At 40.4% G+C, this 21,744-nt stretch overlaps 1 protein-coding gene across 6 annotated transcripts in view; it reads right to left on the minus strand.

The window, feature by feature from the left end:
* The window catches only part of ARHGAP28 (Rho GTPase activating protein 28), a 183,080-nt gene that overhangs the window by 49,410 nt on the left and 111,926 nt on the right, over positions 1 to 21,744 (minus strand). For 5 of the 6 annotated variants that reach the window (XM_056521611.1, XM_056521608.1, XM_056521612.1 and 2 more), the window contains exon 2: positions 392 to 588. In XM_056521611.1, coding sequence (XP_056377586.1) covers positions 392 to 560 — 169 coding nt within the window. In that variant the 5' untranslated portion in view covers positions 561 to 588. Of the gene's footprint in view, positions 1 to 391; positions 589 to 1,161; positions 1,183 to 21,744 lie in introns of those variants that run through there. The other variant, XM_056521613.1, reaches the window with a different exon arrangement.

Raw genomic sequence — 21,744 nt, forward strand, 5'->3', positions numbered from 1 at the left:
AACATCTGGAGGTCCGCAGGTTGAAAACCACTGAAAGGGATTGACAGGCGGAGAGTTCATTCGAGTATAAGCCGAGGGGGGCATTTTCAGCACGAAAAATGGTGCTGAAAAACTCGGCTTATACTCGAGTATATACGGTACTATACAAAACTTCACAAGTATGAATCTTTTATGGCTAATGCTGTATTTATACAGGGGTGCGTCTGTAATTCCACTTAAAATATTGTTCATTATAATTGAAGGATTGCTACACTGTTCAATATGCATTATTTAGGTGTCCTACCACACATACACTACTCATAATTGTTCAGACAATTTCATGATACAGCTATGTGGCTACGGTACATTATCCTGTATGTTTTCAGCATTAATAAAACGTTAACACACATACCATCGGCAGGCTTAACATCCACCAGCAGGCTGTCATCTGACCCATTCTCACTGTTCTCTTTGATGTTCTTGAGTTCACACCAGAAATCTTCCATCGATGAGTTGTCCATGGAAGATTCAGAGATGGATCTATGAAACACAGGAGTGTGTGCGGATTCATCAGAAAGCATCCTGTTGATTCGCCGAGAATTGCTTTTTCTGGAAGGCAAAATTGGAAATAAGGAATGTCCCAAATCTGATAGAACAACTTAATTATATCCGTCTATTTCCTCTGAATCATGAGAAGGAAGAACAAGGCATCAATACAGCTATTACATTTCATCTACATGCAGTTCTTGTAAGAGCCTTGGCCTACATGACTGTCTTTGTTGTTGATATGACAGAAGGGAACCTCTCAGCCCTTTTATGCATCCCATCATTTTAGCAGTTCGTCATTAGGTGTTAATATCCAGCATTATTTAAGGAACTCACCTTTCAATAGATTCAGTGTGATGCCAGTGCTGTGAGTCAAATGTATTTATGACATCAAAGCTCCCCCCGCACACTCCCTACAGATTGACAGCTTTCTCCCCGTTACTGTGCATAGAGGTACACAGGGAGAATGTTGTCAATCAGTTGTAAGGGTGGCGGCTGCATCTTATGAATACATCAGATTCCTTTTTCCCAGTGCTGGCATCACACTGCAGTGACTAAAGGGGTTGTCCAGCCAAACTCATTTTTTGAATAAATGTGCCCAGGCTGACAAATAAAAAAATTAAAGCTTTAAATCACCTTTCTTGCTCGATTATAACCTCCGTTATCAGGGTACCCTGTCTGTGGCCGGTTACACTGCTTTCTCTGGAGCCTGGGGAAACTTCTGCAGCCGGGGAACTTACTGTGGTGCTTGACAATCACTGGTGGAGGCGGGGCATCCCTACAGCAAGTGATTGGTTTAGCAGCACTGTGCCATCTTCCGATCGGCTGCTTTCAAGGAAGTAATGTTCAGCAGAGGCATGGCATGTACTGGGCGACGGGATACTGAAGGGCATAAGAGAGCGAGGAAGGTGGGATAAAGCTTTTATTGTTTTATTTGTCAACCTGGGCACATTTATAAAAAAAAAAAAAAAAAAAAGATTTGTTTGACAATCCCTTTAATGTGTAAATTCCCCAAACCACTGTGTATTTAGACATAGATGACAGGCCATTCAAATCAATTCAAGTATGTTGTTACTTTATCCTACCCTCAGAAAGGGCAGCACAATGGAACTAACAGATTCCCTTTAAAGGGGTATTCCGCTGCTCGGTGTTTGGAACAAAATGTTCCGAATGCTTAGAGCCGGCGGCGGGAGCTCGTGACATCATAGCCCCGCCCCATCATGACATCACTCCCCGCCCCCTCAATGCAAGTCATAGTCATAGACTTGCATTGAGGGGGGCATGGCATAACGTCATGAGGGGGTGTCGTTATGACGTCACAAGCTCCCGGCGCCGGCTCTAAGCATTCGGAACATTTTGTTCCAAACGCTGAGCAGCAGAGTACCCCTTTAATGTAGAGAACAGTAAACAGTAAAAAATCCAGTCACTCTTTGAGGCTCAGTGCTGATGAGAAACATCACTATGAATTGCCTGGGCAAATGAATAAAAAAAAAGAAAGAATACTGGACACTATGGATTTTCTAATTCTTTCTAAGACCAGGTTCACATACGTTTGGAAATCCTATCCTGGACGGGTATAAATAATGATACAGCAAGCTATATCACTGCACCAAGAATTCCATCTGACACCCCATAGGCTAATATAGGGCATTTTGTTGGACCAATATACAATCCAGCATAGTTGCCCTTTGGTGGGGTTTTGCTGGGAAATTTTACACGCAATGTTTTTGATCCAGAATACCATGGTAAATAGCAACTATCAGACAAATGAGAATCTGGCCCAAGCTTTCATAGGAAACTCATCGAAGGAGATAAAATATTTAAAGGGGTTGTCTTGGGAGTCTGGAAACAATCACTGGCGGTCTCGCTGATCGATGTTTGCTGTGGAGAAGCTGCATTTCCCTAACCATAGCCCCTTATTTACATAGTCCCTACAATTCTCCCCTGAAATCTTATACCTCTTATATTATGTACAGCTTGACGATAATTTAGAATGGCAGAATGTGAAGAACTCAATATAATAAGAGATAACTTGTTTTTGATACAAGTGGAATTGTTTAGAATTCATTGAGCTATAAAATAAATGTGACACAAGAAATCTAGTTGACTTATTATAGTTTTCTAACTGTATCATCCATATCCCAGCCCGGATAACCACATTTACACGAAGGAATAGCTCTGACTCTCATTTCCTTATCCACTTTCTTAGTTCCTTGCATAATCAAGAAGGAATGTAACCTCCAGAGCTTTTAAATGCTAGGTAGAGCTCCTCAGACATCTGCTTCCCATTAGTTTTATGTCGACATTAAGAAAACTGAAAACATTGGCTTTTCTGAAAAAAACAAGCAGAACAGAGGTATTTTAGCTATATGTAATTGGGAAAGGCAATACTTATGAGCATGGCTTTGGATGGTAATTTACCAAATAATAAATAAGTGCTAGTTTTAACGGGTCTACACTGAAACTTATCAAACTACCAAAGCTCATATCTACCAACAGTTTTAACTATTATTAAATATTGAATGCATAAGTATGAGGGTACATATTTGAAAAAAAAAAAAATATATATATATATATATATATATATATATTTCTTCTTTGACAGAAATAGCACCACTGTTGTTCATGGACAGTGTCTGGTATTGCAGCTTAATCCTATTTATAGGATAAGGCCAAGCTGTAATGAAATATATAACCCATAAACATAACAAGCCCAGCTTTCTAATTGTGGACAATAATTTTATTATTTTTAATTTTTTAGTTTTCATCATTATTTCAAATTTTTTTTTTTGGGGGGGGGCGGGGATATTTTTTTTCTCGTTGTACATAGCATACATTACTAAATACAAGATGCATATTTATACATTGGACCTCCTGTATTTTTGTGAACCTTTTTGTTACAGTCTGTATATGGAGATGGATTGTTATTGCAGAAATCTATTTTTGAGAAATGTAGTATGTAAGATAAAAAAAAAAAAAGGTTATCTGACTAACGGGGGTTTGTAGTCTTAACATTTTTGCATACTAGATTTTACTAGATGGATTTATGTCTTTTTTTTTTCAAATTTACTTTGTTACTATGTTTACTGTTTTATGATTTCTGTTACTATGGTCAAATCTTTATCTAATCCTCAGAAAGGTGAACTAAGAAAGAGCAGATTTAGGAATACTACATATGTAATGAACTGTTCAGCTACACACCATCCCCAAGAGAAGCAGCAGTGGGTGGCCCTGGACATTAACCGCCTGCAGATCCTGACTCCAGTCATGACTTTAGAACCTTTTTATGTGTTTTGTTTCCCCTGTTGGTGTTTAAGAGAAATTAAGAACATACACTAATGCTAGTGCCGTAATGTGGCTTTCATTATTTCATAACCCTCTTGTGGAAAAAATTGCAGAACCTTAACTGGGAATTCTTAGATACCTCAATGCATGTGAAGTTTTATATGCAGAAAATCCTCAAACTCGTAACACTTCATCCAACTTACTGAGTCATGAAATTTACATTCTCTTGTTTCTACTTTTTTGAAAAACTATATTTTTTATGTCATTGTATACATGAAATCAACAGTGTGAAATGTATGAATGCATGACTGTCTTCCGTAGGATTCCTGAACAAGAGTTGAAAACAGATGTCATCATTTTATGGGGTGTTGTCAAACAGAGTATATCAATAAAGAAAGCAAAGTATACAAATAGAGTATACAAAGAATACAAATAACTTAACCATACATGTAACATCAGTGGGTATATAGATGCTCTTAAATCAACCTTTTAATGCTTTAAAGAAATACTGTAGTGCAAAATAACGTATCCCCTATCCGAAGGACCCCCGCTATCTCCTGTATGGGGGCCCCAGCAGTCAGCAGGAAGGGGGATTGTCTGTCCCCAACATAATGCGGTGGCCGACATGCCCCCCCCCCCATGTATCCCATAGAAATACATGGAGGGGCGGGTCAGCAGCCGCATCATGTGGGAAGAAAACGCTCCCTTCATGCGGACTGCCGGGGCCCCGTACAGGAGATTGCAGGGGGTCCCAGCTGTTGGACCCCCTGCGTTCTATAGCTTAAGTAATTTTGCACTACAGTATTCCTTTAAAACGTTACTGTCCAAATAAAAATCTTTTTATAAGTTATACATCTTGGCAAATTTTATGGCTTATAAAATTTTATGGCTTATAAAAAAAAAAATACCTAGGAGTCCATATATATTATCCAGAACATATTCATGTCCGGCTGCAGCATCATCTTTGTCCCAACTGAAGCACAGGCAGGGACAAAGTCAAGGAAGTGAGGGCGGGACTAGCAATTCTCTGTGTTCACTCCTGTCCTGTCTATTATACTGAAAACTGAGAGGAATGGGTTACAGAGCAGTCTGCAGTGACTGGATGAAGAGACACAGCACAGCAGGCTCAGGGAGAAAGTCAATGCATAATGCTCAGTGCTTGCCTCATACATGGCCCTTTCTGAGCAGTGGATGTCAGAATGAATGAGTAGTAGAACAGAGAGATTTGTGAGCCAAGTACAGAAGCTAGAGACATAAAAAAGACATATAAAGCATCTGCATGACCTAATGAGTAACATATAGCATTACTTTTTTCTGTGATAGGACAGGTATGCTTTAAATGGGCACTTTCAGATTCAAAAACTTTTGATATGTTGTAAAGCACGCAAAACCAATAGGTTTTGCAATTTCTTTCATTAGAACATTTTCAGTATTTCATACTGAAAAAGCCAGTCAAACAACTGCCCAAAACCCCCCCCCCCGGCCCCGCCTGCTTGGACATATTCTAGTCTTGCTGTGTCCATGCGTCATCACCTATGTCATGGACACACTTCCTTGATTGACAGCTGTGAGCGCAGGGCTCATAGTTGGAGGAAAAATCCTCCCACTGTCAGCTTGTGTCCCGTTACTGTCAGTGAGGACAAGCTGGGAGTTGTAGTTTTGCTAATGCTAGGGAAGATGTGAGCAGACTGCATACTGAGGGAGGGGGCGGAGACCTGCACAGTGAGGCCACGCCCCCTCCCTTTGAGAGGAATTCAGACTAGTGAGCTAAATTAAAAGTGTAATAAATAAATAAATAAAGATGCTAGACACATAAAAATTAGATGTACATGGTCAGGATTAGGTACTGAGTGATATATGAAAAAAAAAAATGAGTTGGATACTTATGTGAGCTTCTTTCCTAGCAACAGTTTAGCATAGAGCATAATGTGCTTTATTAGAGTTTCCCAACAAGTAAGCCTCCAGCTGTTGCAAAACTACAACTCCCAGCATGCCCGGACAGCCATTGGCTGTCCGGGCATGCAGGGAGTGGTAGTTTTGCAACAGCTGTAGGCACACAGGTTAGGAAACTCTGTGCTATATGAGATATAGAGAACAAACGCACTCATAACTTCATGGCTATGATTGTGAAGAACCTGGGATTCAAGAAAGCATTTTCTGGAACTAATGAAGAAATGAATCATCAGTATAATTCGCATGCTCGCATAAAATCCCTACCCGCAAAGCAAATATTAACAGCTCTGTCAACACAAAGGCATGGCAATCCATACAAACATTCATTACATCACAGATATGTGTATTGCTAACATATGCAATACTGTATACATTCTAAAAATATCAAGCAATTAAAGGGAACCTGGCATGTGGTATGTAGTGATCTATATTTGCCTGAATATATGCCAGAGTAAGCAGGGATTCCTATCTATAAAATATAGATTTTTTCCCCCATAAATGTATATGTATATTTATATCGGCTCTTCAGCTCCTTAGCTTAGCTCCTTCGACTCCATAATATATTGCCTGCAAATTAAATTGAGCGTACCAGGTTTTCCTTAAATGGACACTGTCAAATACAAACACTTTTTATGTTTGTGCATCTTGGTAAAAACATTAACCTTTTTAATATACTTCATAAAAATGTGTTTCTTTTTTTTAAAGAAACCATGGATTATATAAAAACACCACTAGGGGTCCCCATACCATTCAGAACATAATCCTGTCTGGCTGCAGTATCATCTTTGTCCAAGCACAGGCATGGACAAAGTCCAGTAAGTGACTGTGGAACTAGCACTTATATCTGCTCATTCCTGTCCTATCAGACTGCAGTATGAAAACAGAGAGGAAGGGGTTAGAGAGCAGCCTGCAATGATTGGATGAAGAGATCAAGCACAGCAGAGCAGACTCAGGGAGGAAGATGAGTTGATAAACCAAGTGAGCAATAGATAGAAGGTATTTGTAAGAAAAATATAGGTGCTAAACACATAAAAACTATACGTACATGATAAGGATTAGGTACTCGGTAACAAATAACATTTTGTTTAGTTTTTTCTTGTGGGATATAACAGGTACTTCTAAAAGCATAAATAAATTGAAGGTGGGGGGCTCACACTAATAGGTGATGAATAAGTATTGAGGTACTGTATGATACACGTTAACCCTACGTGTCAAAGTATAATATAGAATAATGTACGGAGATACAGACCTCTAGATACACATATGATAGTGTTCTGTGTAGAATGTCAGGATGGAATGTATAGTGATTAATGGTCTAGTGTCAGGATATCATGATATTACTTAACGTATATTACTGACTGGGTATAATAACTGATTAGTAGTGTTGATTAATAATAAATATTGAATTGATATAATACTAATAAATGAATGATAAATAATAGATACAGGCTGAGTGATAATGGTGATAATAAGGAAATTTTAATTATTGGTATTGTATGTGCGGCTGTGCAGGGCCCTTGCACTAACCACACCTTATTACAACTAATTAAATACTTGGTTAAAACAAAAAATGCATAAAATTAATTATGTGACATATATATGTATAAGCAATAATAAAATATGCAATAAAATTTGAATGAGAGATCAGCAGTCCCTAATTGTAATAGCTGGAAATAAAATAGTTAATATTGAGGTGATGCAGTTCAGTGTGAGGGAATATTGCTTAATTCCTCGATGGTTGCAGTGGACAACCATCGAGGAATCAAGCAATATTCCCTCACACTGAACTGCATCACCTCAATATTAACTACCGTATTTTTCGCCGTATAAGACGCACTTTTTCTTCCCGAAAAATGGGGGGGGGGGAAAGTCGGTGCGTCTTATACGGCGAAAACACCCCTATCGCAGCGGTCCCTGCGGCCATCAACGGCCGGGACCCGCGGCTAATACAGGACATCACCGATCGTGGTGATGCCCTGTATTAACTCTTCAGACGCGGCGATCAAAGCTGACTGCCGCGTCTGGAGGAAAAGTGACACTAACCCGGCTGTTCAGTCGGGCTGTTCGGGACCGCCGCGATTTCACATACAATACCAATACAGCCCGACCGAATAGCCAGGTTAGTGCTTACAGGACACCGGGAGGGACCTTACCTGCCTCCTCGGTATCTTTTCCGTTCAGGGATCCCCTGTATGGCTGGCGCTCTCCTTCCTCGTCATCACATCATCGCGTACGCGCATCGGCGTGCGTAACGACGTGATGACGGCGAGAGAGAGCGAGGATACCCGGCCGGCAGCAGAGACGTTCAGCAGCAGGCCGGCAGCAGAGCGACGGGGACACGGCGACAGCGATGGAGCGACATCCAGGGCAGCGGTGACGGGTCCGGAGCGGCGGGGACACGTGAGTTTTACCTCCTATGCAGTGGTCTTCAATCTGCGGACCTCCAGATGTTGCAAAACTACAACTCCCAGCATGCCCGGACAGCCAACGGCTGTCCGGGCATGCTGGGAGTTGTAGTTTTGCAACATCTGGAGGTCCGCAGGTTGAAGACCCCTATTGGGTTCAAAATCTTTAATTTTTTAGATTTTTTACCTAAAAATAGGGTGCGTCTTATACGCCGGTGCGTCCTATAGGACGAAAAATACAGTATTTTATTTCCAGCTATTACAATTAGGGACTGTTGATCTCTCATTCAAATTTTATCGCATATTTTATTATTGCTTATACATATATCTATCACATAATTCATTTTATGCATTCTTTGTTTTAACCAAGTATTTAATTAGTTGTAATAAGGTGTGGTTAGTGCAAGGGCCCTGCACAGCCGCACATACAATACCAATAATTAAAATGTCATTATTATCACCATTATCACTCAGCCTGTATCTATTATTTATCATTCATTTATTAGTATTATATCAATTCAATATTTATTATTAATCAACACTACTAATCAGTTATAACACCCAGTCAGTAATATACGTTAAGTAATATCATCATATCCTGAGACTAGACCATTAATCACTATACATTCCATTCTGACATTCCACACAGAACACTTCTAAAAGCATACCTGTGATTTCAGGTAACTTTTCAGGATAAACCAATTTTGCAGGCTCCATCTCTAATTTCTAGTTCTCTTTGAGTTAATGGGTGGAGCCTATAATGACTTTCATACACTGCTCATACGGTATATGGCTATTGCACAACTTCAGAAGCAGCATGGAGGACGCAATAGAGCAGTACTGACTAAGCTGTGTATTAAGCCCTGGGATAAGATTGAATATTCACTACAAGCTCCTGTTGTCTCTCTGTAGTCTGCCTTTGGCTTACCAGTCACTCCTCCCTCCTCTTCTTCTTTCCTCATCCTCTCGCCGTAGACTTCTATAGGAAGCATTGTTGGAGTGGCCTAACTGGTTTCATCTGAGAAAATGATGCTTGTGTCGGTAACTTGTGCACAGGTTAACTAATGGATGGACACTGGCAAAGAGTAGACAACAAGTAACCTTATTTTGCTGTAGAATACCATGTGATACCAGGTGATACCAGTCAGAAATATTCCTTGGAGACTGCCTCCTATAAATGATTCTAAATCTAAAACAAACCTATTATATAGTTCTATTAATATCATGGCAATGCAATATACTATAATGCTTTTTACAGCATCAAAAATTACAGTGATATACACAGTACTAAAAAAAACAGTACATTATAGACCAATACTGAATGTGAATGCTGACATATCTGGAATATCAGTAGTTATTGCCCTAAAATAGTGATATAAACAAAACACCATGAGCCAATCAGATATTTACCGCAGTACGAAGTATTCGGCATAGATGATTACGTTTTAATATTCTTGCTTTGTCCTTTGTATAACCATATGAGTAAATAAGCTCATGTAACTAGTGGAATATTACGGGAAATACAGTTGCTAACATGTAACTCATAGCAAAGTGTACATTTCACCGCTGCTATGCTGCTAAATCTATTATGTATACATTATTTACTATATATATAAATAACATGTAACATTGCAGGAATCGTCACCCTATCAGCCCGGGTGGGCACTGTTGTGTTACATAAACCAGATTTTTAAATTGCCATCAGGGTAGATGATCTACTATAGACAGTAGTAGCCAGTTGTACAAGTCCAGGATACAGTTTGATGTGTTAAGAAAGTAAATTACAAACATATCCACAGGCATGTATGGAAAAGAACTTACAAAGATATCCCTAAAAGCAAATTACTGCATATATAGGCAACTTGGTCCCAAGGATTGTCATGTGAGACTATACATCCCCAAAATCTGCACGTCATCTTAAAAGAAGCGAATCATTTATTGAACCACAATGGTCTATTACACTGGCTTGTTATTGTGAATGCGACAGTCATCTAGAAAAAAGTTATGTCCTTTTGGATGTAAACTCTTCAATATGCAACAAAGATCAAATGTCATACATACACATGAATGCAACAAGTGTATATAAAGAATAACATCTAACAATCATGGGGCCGACTCCTGAACAGGATCTGCAGGTTATATTTTGTGTTTTGACCTTGAAAAGTTCAGGTAAGTTATTTATTCTACTGCCCTGTTTCTACCATTACACCAGTGTTAACAGTAGCCAGTAATACTTGTTTAATGTAAACACATGACATTCTATGTATCTCCTTTGCATTTGTTTGTTAAGTGTATAATATAGACACAAACATAATGCTACAGACACTGTTTCAGTAAAAGAGGAATGTTGAACTGTCTCACCAGCCTACCTTGTTACATCTCTGCAATGCAGCACACAAGGTCAGATAGCGAAAGGGAACACATCCTTCAAATTACTTTTTGTTCCCAAGCTTTAGATCTCCATAGACCTGGTCTAGATTTCTCTCCTTGTTTTAAACTCATCAGACTTATGCATTTTCACTTACTGTTCCTTAAAGGTGTATTCTGGTGGAAAACAAATGTTTTCAAATCAACTGGTGCCAGAAAGTTAAACAGATTTGTAAATGACTTCTATTTAAAAATCTTAACCCATCCAGTACTTATCAGCTGCTGTATACTACAGAGGATGTTGTGTAGTTCTTTCCAGTCTGACCGCAGTGTTCTCTGTTGTCACTTCTGTCCATGTCAGGAACTGTCCAGAGCAGAAGAGGTTAACATGGGGATTTGCTCCTACTTCAGACAGTTCCTGACACGGACAGAGGTGGCAGTAAAGAACACTGTAGTCAGACTGGAAAGAGCTATGCAACTTCCTCTGGAGCATACTAGAAGGGAAATTTTTTTTTAAATAGAAGTAATTAACAAATCTGTTTAACATTCTGCCACCATTTGTTTTGAAAATATTTTTTCCACCGGAGTACTCCTTTAAAACAATTTCTGGAGCTTTAAAGCTATATTGAGATATTTGTGCGATTAAGAAATTCATCGCTGGGTGTTTAGATATAATTCTGAAAATATACAAGCAGGGTATGCTTGTCGGAAAAATATATCTAATATGTATGCAGTATTGGAGTTCTTGTCCTATGTAGCTTAGATGTCTACTGAAGAAGAAGAATGTTGTGGCATGTCCAACAAATTGTATTACAATTCAATAGGATCATCAGAAAGCAATGGACAAAAAAGATTGACCAACATGATGCAAGAATTATAAAATATCATCTAGATAGATAGATGGACGAGTAAAATGTCAGAAGCCTATATCATTTTTAAAGCTTAGTTTTTTTCTTAAAGGGCATTTCCTCTGCAAAACATTTATAACATATCAATTTCCAAATGAGAACTGGCCACGTATGCCTAGTTGCCATCATTTACAGCACTGTTTCCAAATCAGGATGCCTGCAGCTGTTGCAAAACTACAACTCTGTGAATGCCAGTTTCAATTTTGCAACAGCTGAGTGTACTCAACCATGATAGACTGGATACCCCTGTGCTTAAAGACAATAGGAATCCTAGACTGGATTGCAACTGTCCATAAACTCTTAGGGCAAGTTCACAAAACTTGCCAAAATAATTAATTCTACATGTGCTTTTTAGGCCAAAATCAAAACCCAGCCTAAGGCAATGTACCCATGGCATAAAATATGCGGAAAAACACATGCGGACAATCCGCACATTGGAATAATCTGGCCACTCGGAAATGCGCCATCTCATAGACTGCAATGCATTTCCAAGCAAAATATCCAAAAAGAATAGTCTAGTCTATCCTTTTTGTGGACGCCAGAATCGGGATTTCACCGTGTGAATTGTGCAGCAGAATCCCATTGAATTCTAGGGGACTCTGCTACTGCATCGAAATGTCTGTGCGGAATATTCCTGCGGAACATACCCTAAGACAGTCTGTAAAATGTTTTCCACTCTCCAAAAATAAAGTTTGGACATGTTTAGAATGTTTACATTATTATAATTGTAATCATAGTCACAGGTCACTGTAAGTGCCACTTATGTGTTCACATCACTATTCTAAGTGTCGGCAAAATATATGTATAACCTGTATGATTTATGGCTTTTCAATATGTCCGTAAAAGATTGTTGGCTGCCTGTAACTTCTGGATAATTTGCCTAGAAAAAGAAATAAAAAAGGGGTTGGCCACCTTGGTCCTAGATGTTTTAACCAACCCTGTTATTCATATGTTAATGTTGTTATGAACATCCCTCCATATGTGTAAAAATGTAAATAGATTCCTGTAAATAAAGTCCGTCAAAGTGTCAGTCACCTACTAGCAGAGAGCGTACGCGGGAGCACAAGTGCAAGGGGTCACACATTTTGCTTAGTTCCTTCGCTAGTCAACTAGGTACAAAAATCCTGCATATCCCTGGTATAAACCAAACTCTTGTTTATCTAGATAAATAACAGGCTCTGGCCAATGGGCTGCAGCAGAATTGTATTGAAACATAAATATATATATATATATATTTTCCTGTAAAACACTGACAAGCGAGCATTGTTTTCTAAATGTCATGGGTGGGTAAAGAAACTTTTCCAAGATTAAAGGTTGATAACCTTTAAATGAAGAGCTAAACACTCCTCTTCCAAGCAATAACAATAACTACATACTAGAAAAACAAAGCCTCTTTTACACAAGCATTCACACAAAACTGACAAAGTATTGCATATTTATTGGGTTCACCTATATTAGTCCATATATATTAGAACTTACAGTCTTATATAACACGATCCTATAAGGCACTATGGCAACCTTCACATGGTGTCAAATAACTTAAAGGGATTATACTTAATTAGGAAATTTTGTGATCAAACAAATATTTTAAAAAGTAACCCAAACAAAAATGAGGACAACATACTAAGAGGGTTGTCCCATGAATAACATTTATCGGCAGGATAGGTGATGAGTATTTGATTAGTGGAAGCCCCTCATTGATCCAACATTGTGGTCTCGCTTGACCTACCTGTTTTAGTAAAGATGTGTATTCTCCAAGAAATAACAAGTCTGTAACATTTTTATTATAACTCTTTGTTGTATTAGTTTTCTGTCTTACTAAAAATGTTTGACTTTATAGCCAATGGGGTATTACAAGTTAGGGGTGTGTCCATACACTGTCCAAAACTATCCAATCAAAGCTGACAGAACCAGACAGTGTAGGGACATGCCCCAGCTGGTAACACCCAGTTGACTATTTATTCATACATTTTTACTATGAATAACAGATGGATGACCCAACACAGAGCTATAAAGATGCTCCAGAATTATAATTTCATGGCAAGCACAAGTACTTACTAAAACAGGCATGTCAGAAGGGGTCTCAGAGGTCCTCTTTAACTTTGTCCCACAGACACAGCCCTAATAATATGAGGTGTCAATAGAAATCAGCCTTAGTAAGCAAGTATTATATTAAATATGTGAAGTCAACACCTTGTATTTTCTCTCCTACAAAGGTAAGAATATGAACAGCGGCACATAACTCTATACTCAAATCTTTACTGGAATCTAATTGGCAGAATCCCCCCCCCCCCCCTAAATGTAACAAACAAACACACACACACACACACACACACATATATATATTACAATTGAATGCCAAGAGTATGAAAATACTGTTATCGTACATTGCAGAACAGTAGCTTACTTTAACTACACACATGCATCTAGCAATTCAAACAATTCAGAGAATTACATAAATATGCAAAGTGTATAATAGTTCTGCATTGTTCACTACATGGAAATACAAGATTTATATCAAATATGCCTTCAGAGGTGACAGAAATTGATGAATTAGTCTTGAAAAATGTAGACAATCAAGAGATAAGGAATGTAAACAGAGAGGTAAAAGTAATCCTATGTGCTAAGAATAGGTATTTCGGACAACAGGTTTGCTGGGTATTCTTGACAAATTGCGTCACTAGGAAAAAACGTGTCCAGAAAACAAGGGAGATAAAATTATTTTGGAGTCTTGTCATTGTCTGCTGTGCGCTGTGTCCAGAAATAAGTCATGTACATAATAAGGAATCTTCTGGATTACTAGAGAAAAAGGATGGTTTAGTAGAAGACAGTGTGGGAAGACGAGTGGCTCAGTTGCCAATAGGAGGAATTCCACCTTAAAGGGGTACTCCGGTGGAAAACAAATGTTTTGAAATCAACAGGTGCCAGAAAGTTAAACAGATTTGTAAAAAATGTCTTCTATTTAAAAATCTTAATCCTTCCAGTACTTATCAATGACTGTATGCTCCAGAGTAAGTTGTATTTCTTTCTGGAGATCTTTTCAGTCTGACCACAGTGCTCTCTGCTGACACCTCTGTCCATGTCAGGAACTTTCCAGAGTACAAGCAAATAGCAAACCTCTCCTGCTCTGGACAGTTCCTGATACTGACAGAGGTGTCAGCAGAGAGCACTGTGGTGAGACAGAAAATAACTCCAGAAAGAAATACAACTTCCTATGGAGCATACAGCAGTTTATAAGTACTGTAAGGATTAAGATTTTTAAATAGAAGTAATTTACAAATATACCGAAAAAACACTAAAATTTGTAAAATTTTAGTGTTTTTTCGGTGAATTTGGTTTAAGTACACAAAAAAATCTATGATATACGGTGACGTCTTAATTTACAAATATGTTTAACTTTCTGGCGCCAGTTGATTTGAAAAAATGTTAGTTTTCCACCGGAGTACTCCGTTAAAGGGGTACTCCGCTGCTCAGGTGCCGTCATGCCCTGCCCCCTCATGATGTCATGCCCCGCCCCCTCAATGCCAGTCTATGGGAGGGGGCTGTGACGCCCGCTCCCATATACTTGCATTGAGGGGGTGGGGTGTGACATCATGAGGGGGCGGGGCTCTGACGTCTTGAGCTCCCAGCGCCGGCTTCAGCGTTCAGAACAGTTTGTTCCAAATGCTGAGCAGTGGAGTACCCATTTAAGTTTACAATACTTTCTTATGAATTCCTTATGCACCACACTTGTGTCCTCTCGGCCGCTAAAGTTTGGTCCTTGGCAGGTACACGCCATTTACTTTTTATGTACATTGTTTCTCTTACACTTTTTCGACATGTTCATGTTTGGAGGTTTAGGTCCAGAAAAGGGGGTGTGGCTAGAGGGATGTATGTTTTTCCAATGAACTTACTAATGAAAAATGGTGCATTTCTGGCAAATGTTTGGCGCAAGCTACACAAAAAGATCAGAGGAATAGATCACCTAGCATGTCACATCTGGATAGGGATTTACCATCAAACATGCACCACAGTAAATACCACAAAAAAGTACACTTTACACAATGCAATTGGCATGTCGAGCACAAAGCATTCAATAGTGAATTCTCTCTAGTGCGTTTAAATGCCAGTGGGAACAGGGCTGTATAGTGATATCACTGATGCTGAGGATATCCCAAGAACTTCTTTCATATTATCTCTATCTGAGGTCTCTGATCCTTCTGCTGTTTATCCTTTAGTCTGTGTCATTGTGTCATTATCTGACTATCCAAAGATTTGCCTTACATAGCTTGCACATTTAATTCTTCATTAACAAGAATCTATTTGAAAGACAAATTCACATAGTCGAATTTCCGCTTGCAGAATTCCACCTCAAGCCCATAGGGATTCCACACTCCCATTCATCATACTTCTGAATTTCCGTTTGCAAATTCCTCACAGATTCTGCACCAATTCCACACAAGCCAGAAACCACCCAAATGAATGCGGAAGCGGAATTGGTGCGGATGTGTGGAAATTCTGCATTGTGAATAGACCCTAACTAAGCTCTATGCACCACAAATGTGGCTCAATTTGTTTTAAATAACCTAGCATATATGCACTTTTTTACCTCATGAGGGTGTGGGTAAAAATGCACTAACATTTGCCAAAATTGCACAAAAATAGTCTAAAGTACCAAACTAAGAGGTGACATAAGAAAGAAAAAGGTGTCTGGCATCAAACAAGATGCATCAAATGTTTCATACACTGTGAGCCACTCTGATCAGTTGGCACTCCCTTTGTCTGCCTGGTCAAGTATTAAAGGGGGTTTTCAGGCAGAATTAATGAATGATCCATCCATACATAGCAGTCAATAGCTGATCAGCGTGGTGCACTTCCATTGATTAGCTGTTTTAGAGCAAAGTTTTCCCCATTACGTGGATGATTTATTAAAGGGAAACTCTGGTACACAACATTTTATCCCCTATTCACAGAATATGGGATGTGTCAAATCACATGGGAACTGACCACTGGGACCCCTGCGATCTCCTGCCCAGCTCCCTGGCTCTTCCCATGCATGGAGCAATCCCTACTCTGTGCATGTAAACTGTCAACCACCGCAGGAAGCTGTGGTCAGCACGCCCCCTCCATGTATCTCTATGGGTGAGCAGGAGATATATGAGTGCTGTATCCCCAGCCCTTCGATAAAGGTACATGGAGAGGCCATGCCAACAACAAGAGAAGAGTCGTTGTTCTGAACACAAATATACAGAACACCGGGCAACGGGCAGGAGATCACTTGGGTTCCCAACCGGTGGACTCTCTGTGATCAAATACTTATCCCCTATTCTGTGATTAGGGGATAAAATATTATGCACCGAGTTCCTCTTTAAAACTCTTTAAAAAGAAAGGGGGAAATGGAGGATTTGCCCATTGGGGTCAGCTCCTGGCTCAGATTCCAGGCTCTTTTGAAAATCCAACTAGTGATCTGAGGCTCCTCTTGTCTTTTGCACTAGTCATCCCATCTATTAAACACTTTTATGTAATGCTTGATATCTTGTAAAATTATTCTGTTCTGAACATTGCAATAGACCTGTTTCCAGTCCATACAAACCATCACTCAAGTTAAAGTCCCATGTGAGTGACATGCACTGTTGACCCATGAACCAAAAGGATGAACAGATCTCCTAAACAATAAGCACACCCATCGTCCACAATTTCCTGCTGCTAATGCCAGATTGTATCATTCCAGCTTTTATGTACACGATGTGAAGATTTCATTAGAGCCGATCATTATCTCACCTACATAAAATGTTTCCAATTCTTCTACTTTTATGGCTGTATTCATATTGTGTACAGAGTGATGATACAGAAATCCCACAGGGTTGGCAGGGACATATTTTGGTATGATGTTGGGAACCTTTTTCCTGTTTCCATTTTAACGTAAAGAAGTGTACAAATAACCCGTCAGACAAAGGTTCCAGTACTGTACATAGTAAAATAACCAATCATTCAGATACCTAGAGCCATGAAGAGACAATTGTTTTTCTGGAACAAAGATTTAGCACGGTCACATGCAGTATACACACATGCACACACTTCATACATAACTGAATTTTTCCCAATGAAATGTGACATTCAAACCGCTATACTGAACAAATATATAGTACCAATATACCCCACACAGCACCCACATATGCAGTATTTCACATAAGAGAGTTCACCCCTCATATTTTTGTAAATATGTCAAAACCTTGTCAACAAAAGTGAGTACACCTCTTAGGCTACTTTCACACTGCTGTTGCTCCCCGTCGAGAACGGCCGTCAAAGTATTTTCTTTCTGACTTTAATGGCCGTTCTCTCAATGGGGAACAACGGCAAACTAGAGGTCCCATTTACTATTATGGGGGCCGCCGGGAACTGTTATGAATAGCGGAAGAAAAAGACGGCACATGCTGTAATTTTCTCCTTCTATTCTGCAGCGGCCGTCACACTGCCGGGCACCAACGGTAGTGTGAAAGGGGCCTTAGTGGAAATGTTTAATTTAGACCCAATTGGCCATTAGAAGTCCCAGCACTGTGCCACCCATTTACTGTTCATTTGAATAGGGAACAGGTGTCTAAAACTTGGTGTTATTGCTCTCACACTCTCTAATAATGGTCACAGGAAGTTTAACATGGCACCTCATGGCAAATAACTATTTGAGGGTCTGAAAAAAAAAAAAAGAATTTTTGATCTACATAAAGATGGAGTGAGCTATGAACTGCAGCTTTATGTCCACATGAGCCATTACACATGGCTAATCTCTAAAAAAAAATTAATAAAGGAATAAAAATAGTTTATTACAAGGATAACTCAATTATAATGGGGATGTTAAGAAAAGGTGGGCAGAGATCGCAGAGCCAAGAAGTGAATCACTTACATGGGTCTTCTCCTCTCTCATTCTACTGATGGGGGGGGGGGGGGGGGGGGGAGTCTTAGTACTAAGAAAAACTTTTGACACATCTCTTTGACATGTGATTTTTTTTTATAAATAGAAACTGATAGGCTGTTTACCCGCACTTGGGTATTCCATGAATTTTTTTTATTTGACTATGCTACAGGGGCTGTAAAGTTAGTGTAGTTCATAATATAGTGTCTGTACCTGTGTGTGACGGTGGTCTCGCATTCTTATGTTATCTTTGCTCTGGACTTTCATTATTAACAGCATACAAAATTACTCCACTCTCAGGTATCCCCAGGATGCAGTGTGGCTAAGACACTACCTCACTAGTCAGGTGATGACAGGAAGCCTGCTCTGCTTCAATGGGTGGAGCGACCATAGGGAATTTGCAAAAGCTTGAGGCACCCTGGTTAGAAAACACTTTTTGCATGGAATTCAGCTTGTTTGTGGTTCAATGGGTGGGCTGATTGATGTGTGGGAGGGAGAAAAGTGGAATTATGGGATTTGTGCTGAAAGAGAAAACTCTAACAGGAAAAAGCCAATTCACAAAAAGCTAGCCTCAGTGTTATGGTAATCTCACAACATAGCCATTTAAAGGGGTACTCCACCCCTAGACATCTTATCCCTTATCCAAAGGATAGGGAATAAGATGTCCGTTCACGGGGGTCCCGCCGCTGGGGACCCCCGCAATATAGCATGCAGCACCCACCTGTATCTGCCTCTGGCAGTGCTGGAGGTACTGGCTCCCGACCACGGGAATGTAAGATCGTGATGTCATGACTCCCCCCCCCCCCCTCAATGCAAGTCTATGGGAGGGGGCATGACAGCCATCACGTCCCCTCCCATAGACTTGCATTGAGGGGGCGGGGAGTGCCATCACACTGGGGCGTGACGTCACGATCTTCCGTTCCCGTGGTCGGGAGCCAGAACCTCCAGTGCTGCCGGAAGCAGATACAGGTGGGTGCTGCATGCTATATTGCGGGGGTCCCCAGCGGCGGGACCCCTGCGAACAGACATCTTATCCCCTATCCTTTGGATAGGGGATAAGATGTCAAGGGGTGGAGTACCCCTTTAACCCAAAGACAAGCACAGATCCTTCCTAAGCATGTCTATTACTGTCTACCAGTTAAGTGCCAAAATCATCTTATGGTGGATAACCCTGTTAACTCAATACACTGGGTTAAAGAGCAGGTGAACCTAAGTAAGGCTGCGTTCACGCGGCCGTCTAGACCTGTCCCGTTCTTCTCCCGACAAAATTTAAAACGGACTTTAACCCCTTAAGGACTCAGGGTTTTTCCGTTTTTGCACTTTCGTTTTTTCCTCCTTACCTTTTAAAAATCATAACCCTTTCAATTTTCCACCTAAAAATCCATATTATGGCTTATTTTTTGCGTCGCCAATTTTTATTTGCAGTGACATTAGTCATTTTACCCAAAAATGCACAGCGAAACGAAAAAAATAATCATTGTGCGACAAAATCGAAGAAAAAATGCCATTTTGTAACTTTTGGGGGCTTCCGTTTCTACGCAGTGCATATTTCGGTAACAATTACATCTTATCATTATTCTGTAGGTCCATACGGTTAAAATGATACCCTACTTATATAGGTTTGATTTTGTCGCACTTCTGGAAAAAATCATAACTACATGCAGGAAAATGTATACGTTTATAAATGTAATCTTCTGACCCCTATAACTTTTTTATTTTTCCACGTACAGAGCGGTATGAAGACTCATTTTTTTGCGCCGTGATCTGAAGTTTTTATCGGTATGATTTTTGTTTTGATCGGACTTTTTGATCACTTTTTATTCATTTTTTAATGGTATAAAAAGTGACCAAAAATGCGTTTTTTTTTACTTTGGAATTTTTTTGCGCATACGCCATTGACCGTACGGTTTAATTAACATTATATTTTTATAGTTCGGACATTTACGCACGCGGCGATACCACATATGTTTATTTTTATTATTTTTTACACTTTTATTTTTTTTATGGGAAAAGGGGGGTGATTCAAACTTTTATTAGGGAAGGGGTTAAATGACCTTTATTAACACTTTTTTTTACATTTTTTTTGCAGTGCTATAGGTCCCATAGGAACCTATAACACTGCACACACTGATCTCCTATGCTGATCACTGGCGTGTATTAACACGCCTGTGATCAGTGTTATCGGCGCTTGACTGCTCCTGCCTGGATCTCAGGCACGGAGCAGTCATTTAACGATCGGACACCGAGGAGGCAGGTAAGGGCCCTCCCGGTGTCCTGCCAGCAGTTCGGGACGCCGCAATTTCACCGCGGCGGTCCCGAACAGCACGACTGAGCAGCCAGGTCACTTTCACTTTCGCTTTAGAAGCGGCGGTCAGCTTTGACCGCCGCTTCTAAAGGATTAATACCGCACATCACCGCGATTGGCGATGTGTGGTATTAGCCGCGGGTCCCGGCCGTTGATGAGCGCCGGGACCGACGCGATATGATGCGGGATTGCGGCGCGATCCCGCTTCATATCGCGGGAGCCGGCGCAGGACGTAAATATACGTCCTGCGTCGTTAAGGGGTTATAAAAACGGACAATAACGGATGCAAACGGATGTTATCAGTTTGTATCCGTTTGTATCCGTTTTTGTTCAGTTAATAAACCAAAAAAATATATTATTTCTTGTTCTGAGCATGCTCAAAAGTAAAAACGGATCAAAAAACGGATTGAAAAAACGGATTCAAAAGGCTCATCTGTTTTCCATAGACTTAAATGTCAAATTTACTGTATCCCTTATTTCTTCTGTTTTTTTGGACGGAAAAAAAAATACTGCATGTGCCGTTTTTCTGCCATAAAAAAACGGAAATGAGTGCAGACGGGTGCAAACGGATTGTAAAAAAAACTTTTTGAATCCGTTTACAGCCTGCAAAAAAAGGAAAAAAAACGGGGATTAAAAAACGGGGACAGACAGCCATGTGAACGCACCCTAAAATGATGTTTACTTACTAATACCAATCCAGCCGTCTGTGAGATATAGCCACCATTGCTTGTATGCAAATACCTCCAAACCATTGCTTCCAGTTATTGCTGCTAAAACACAGCTGTTACGCCGAGCGCTCCGGGTCCCCGCTCCTCCCCGGAGCGCTCGCTTCACTCTCCCCGCTGCAGCGCTCCGGTCACATCCTCTGACCCGGGGCGCTGCGATTCCGCTGCCAGCCGGGATGCGATTCGCGATGCGGGTAGCGCCCGCTCGCGATGCGCACCCCGGCTCCCGTACCTGACTCGCTCTCCGTCTGTCCTGTCCCGGCGCGCGCGGCTCCGCTCCCTAGGGCGCGCGCGCGCCGGGTCTCTGCGATTTAAAGGGCCACTGCGCCGCTGATTGGCGCAGTGGTTCCAATTAGTGTGTTCACCTGTGCACTTCCCTATA

The sequence above is a fragment of the Hyla sarda genome, chromosome 5, assembly GCF_029499605.1.
Source record: "Hyla sarda isolate aHylSar1 chromosome 5, aHylSar1.hap1, whole genome shotgun sequence".
Taxonomy (NCBI): domain Eukaryota; kingdom Metazoa; phylum Chordata; class Amphibia; order Anura; family Hylidae; genus Hyla; species Hyla sarda.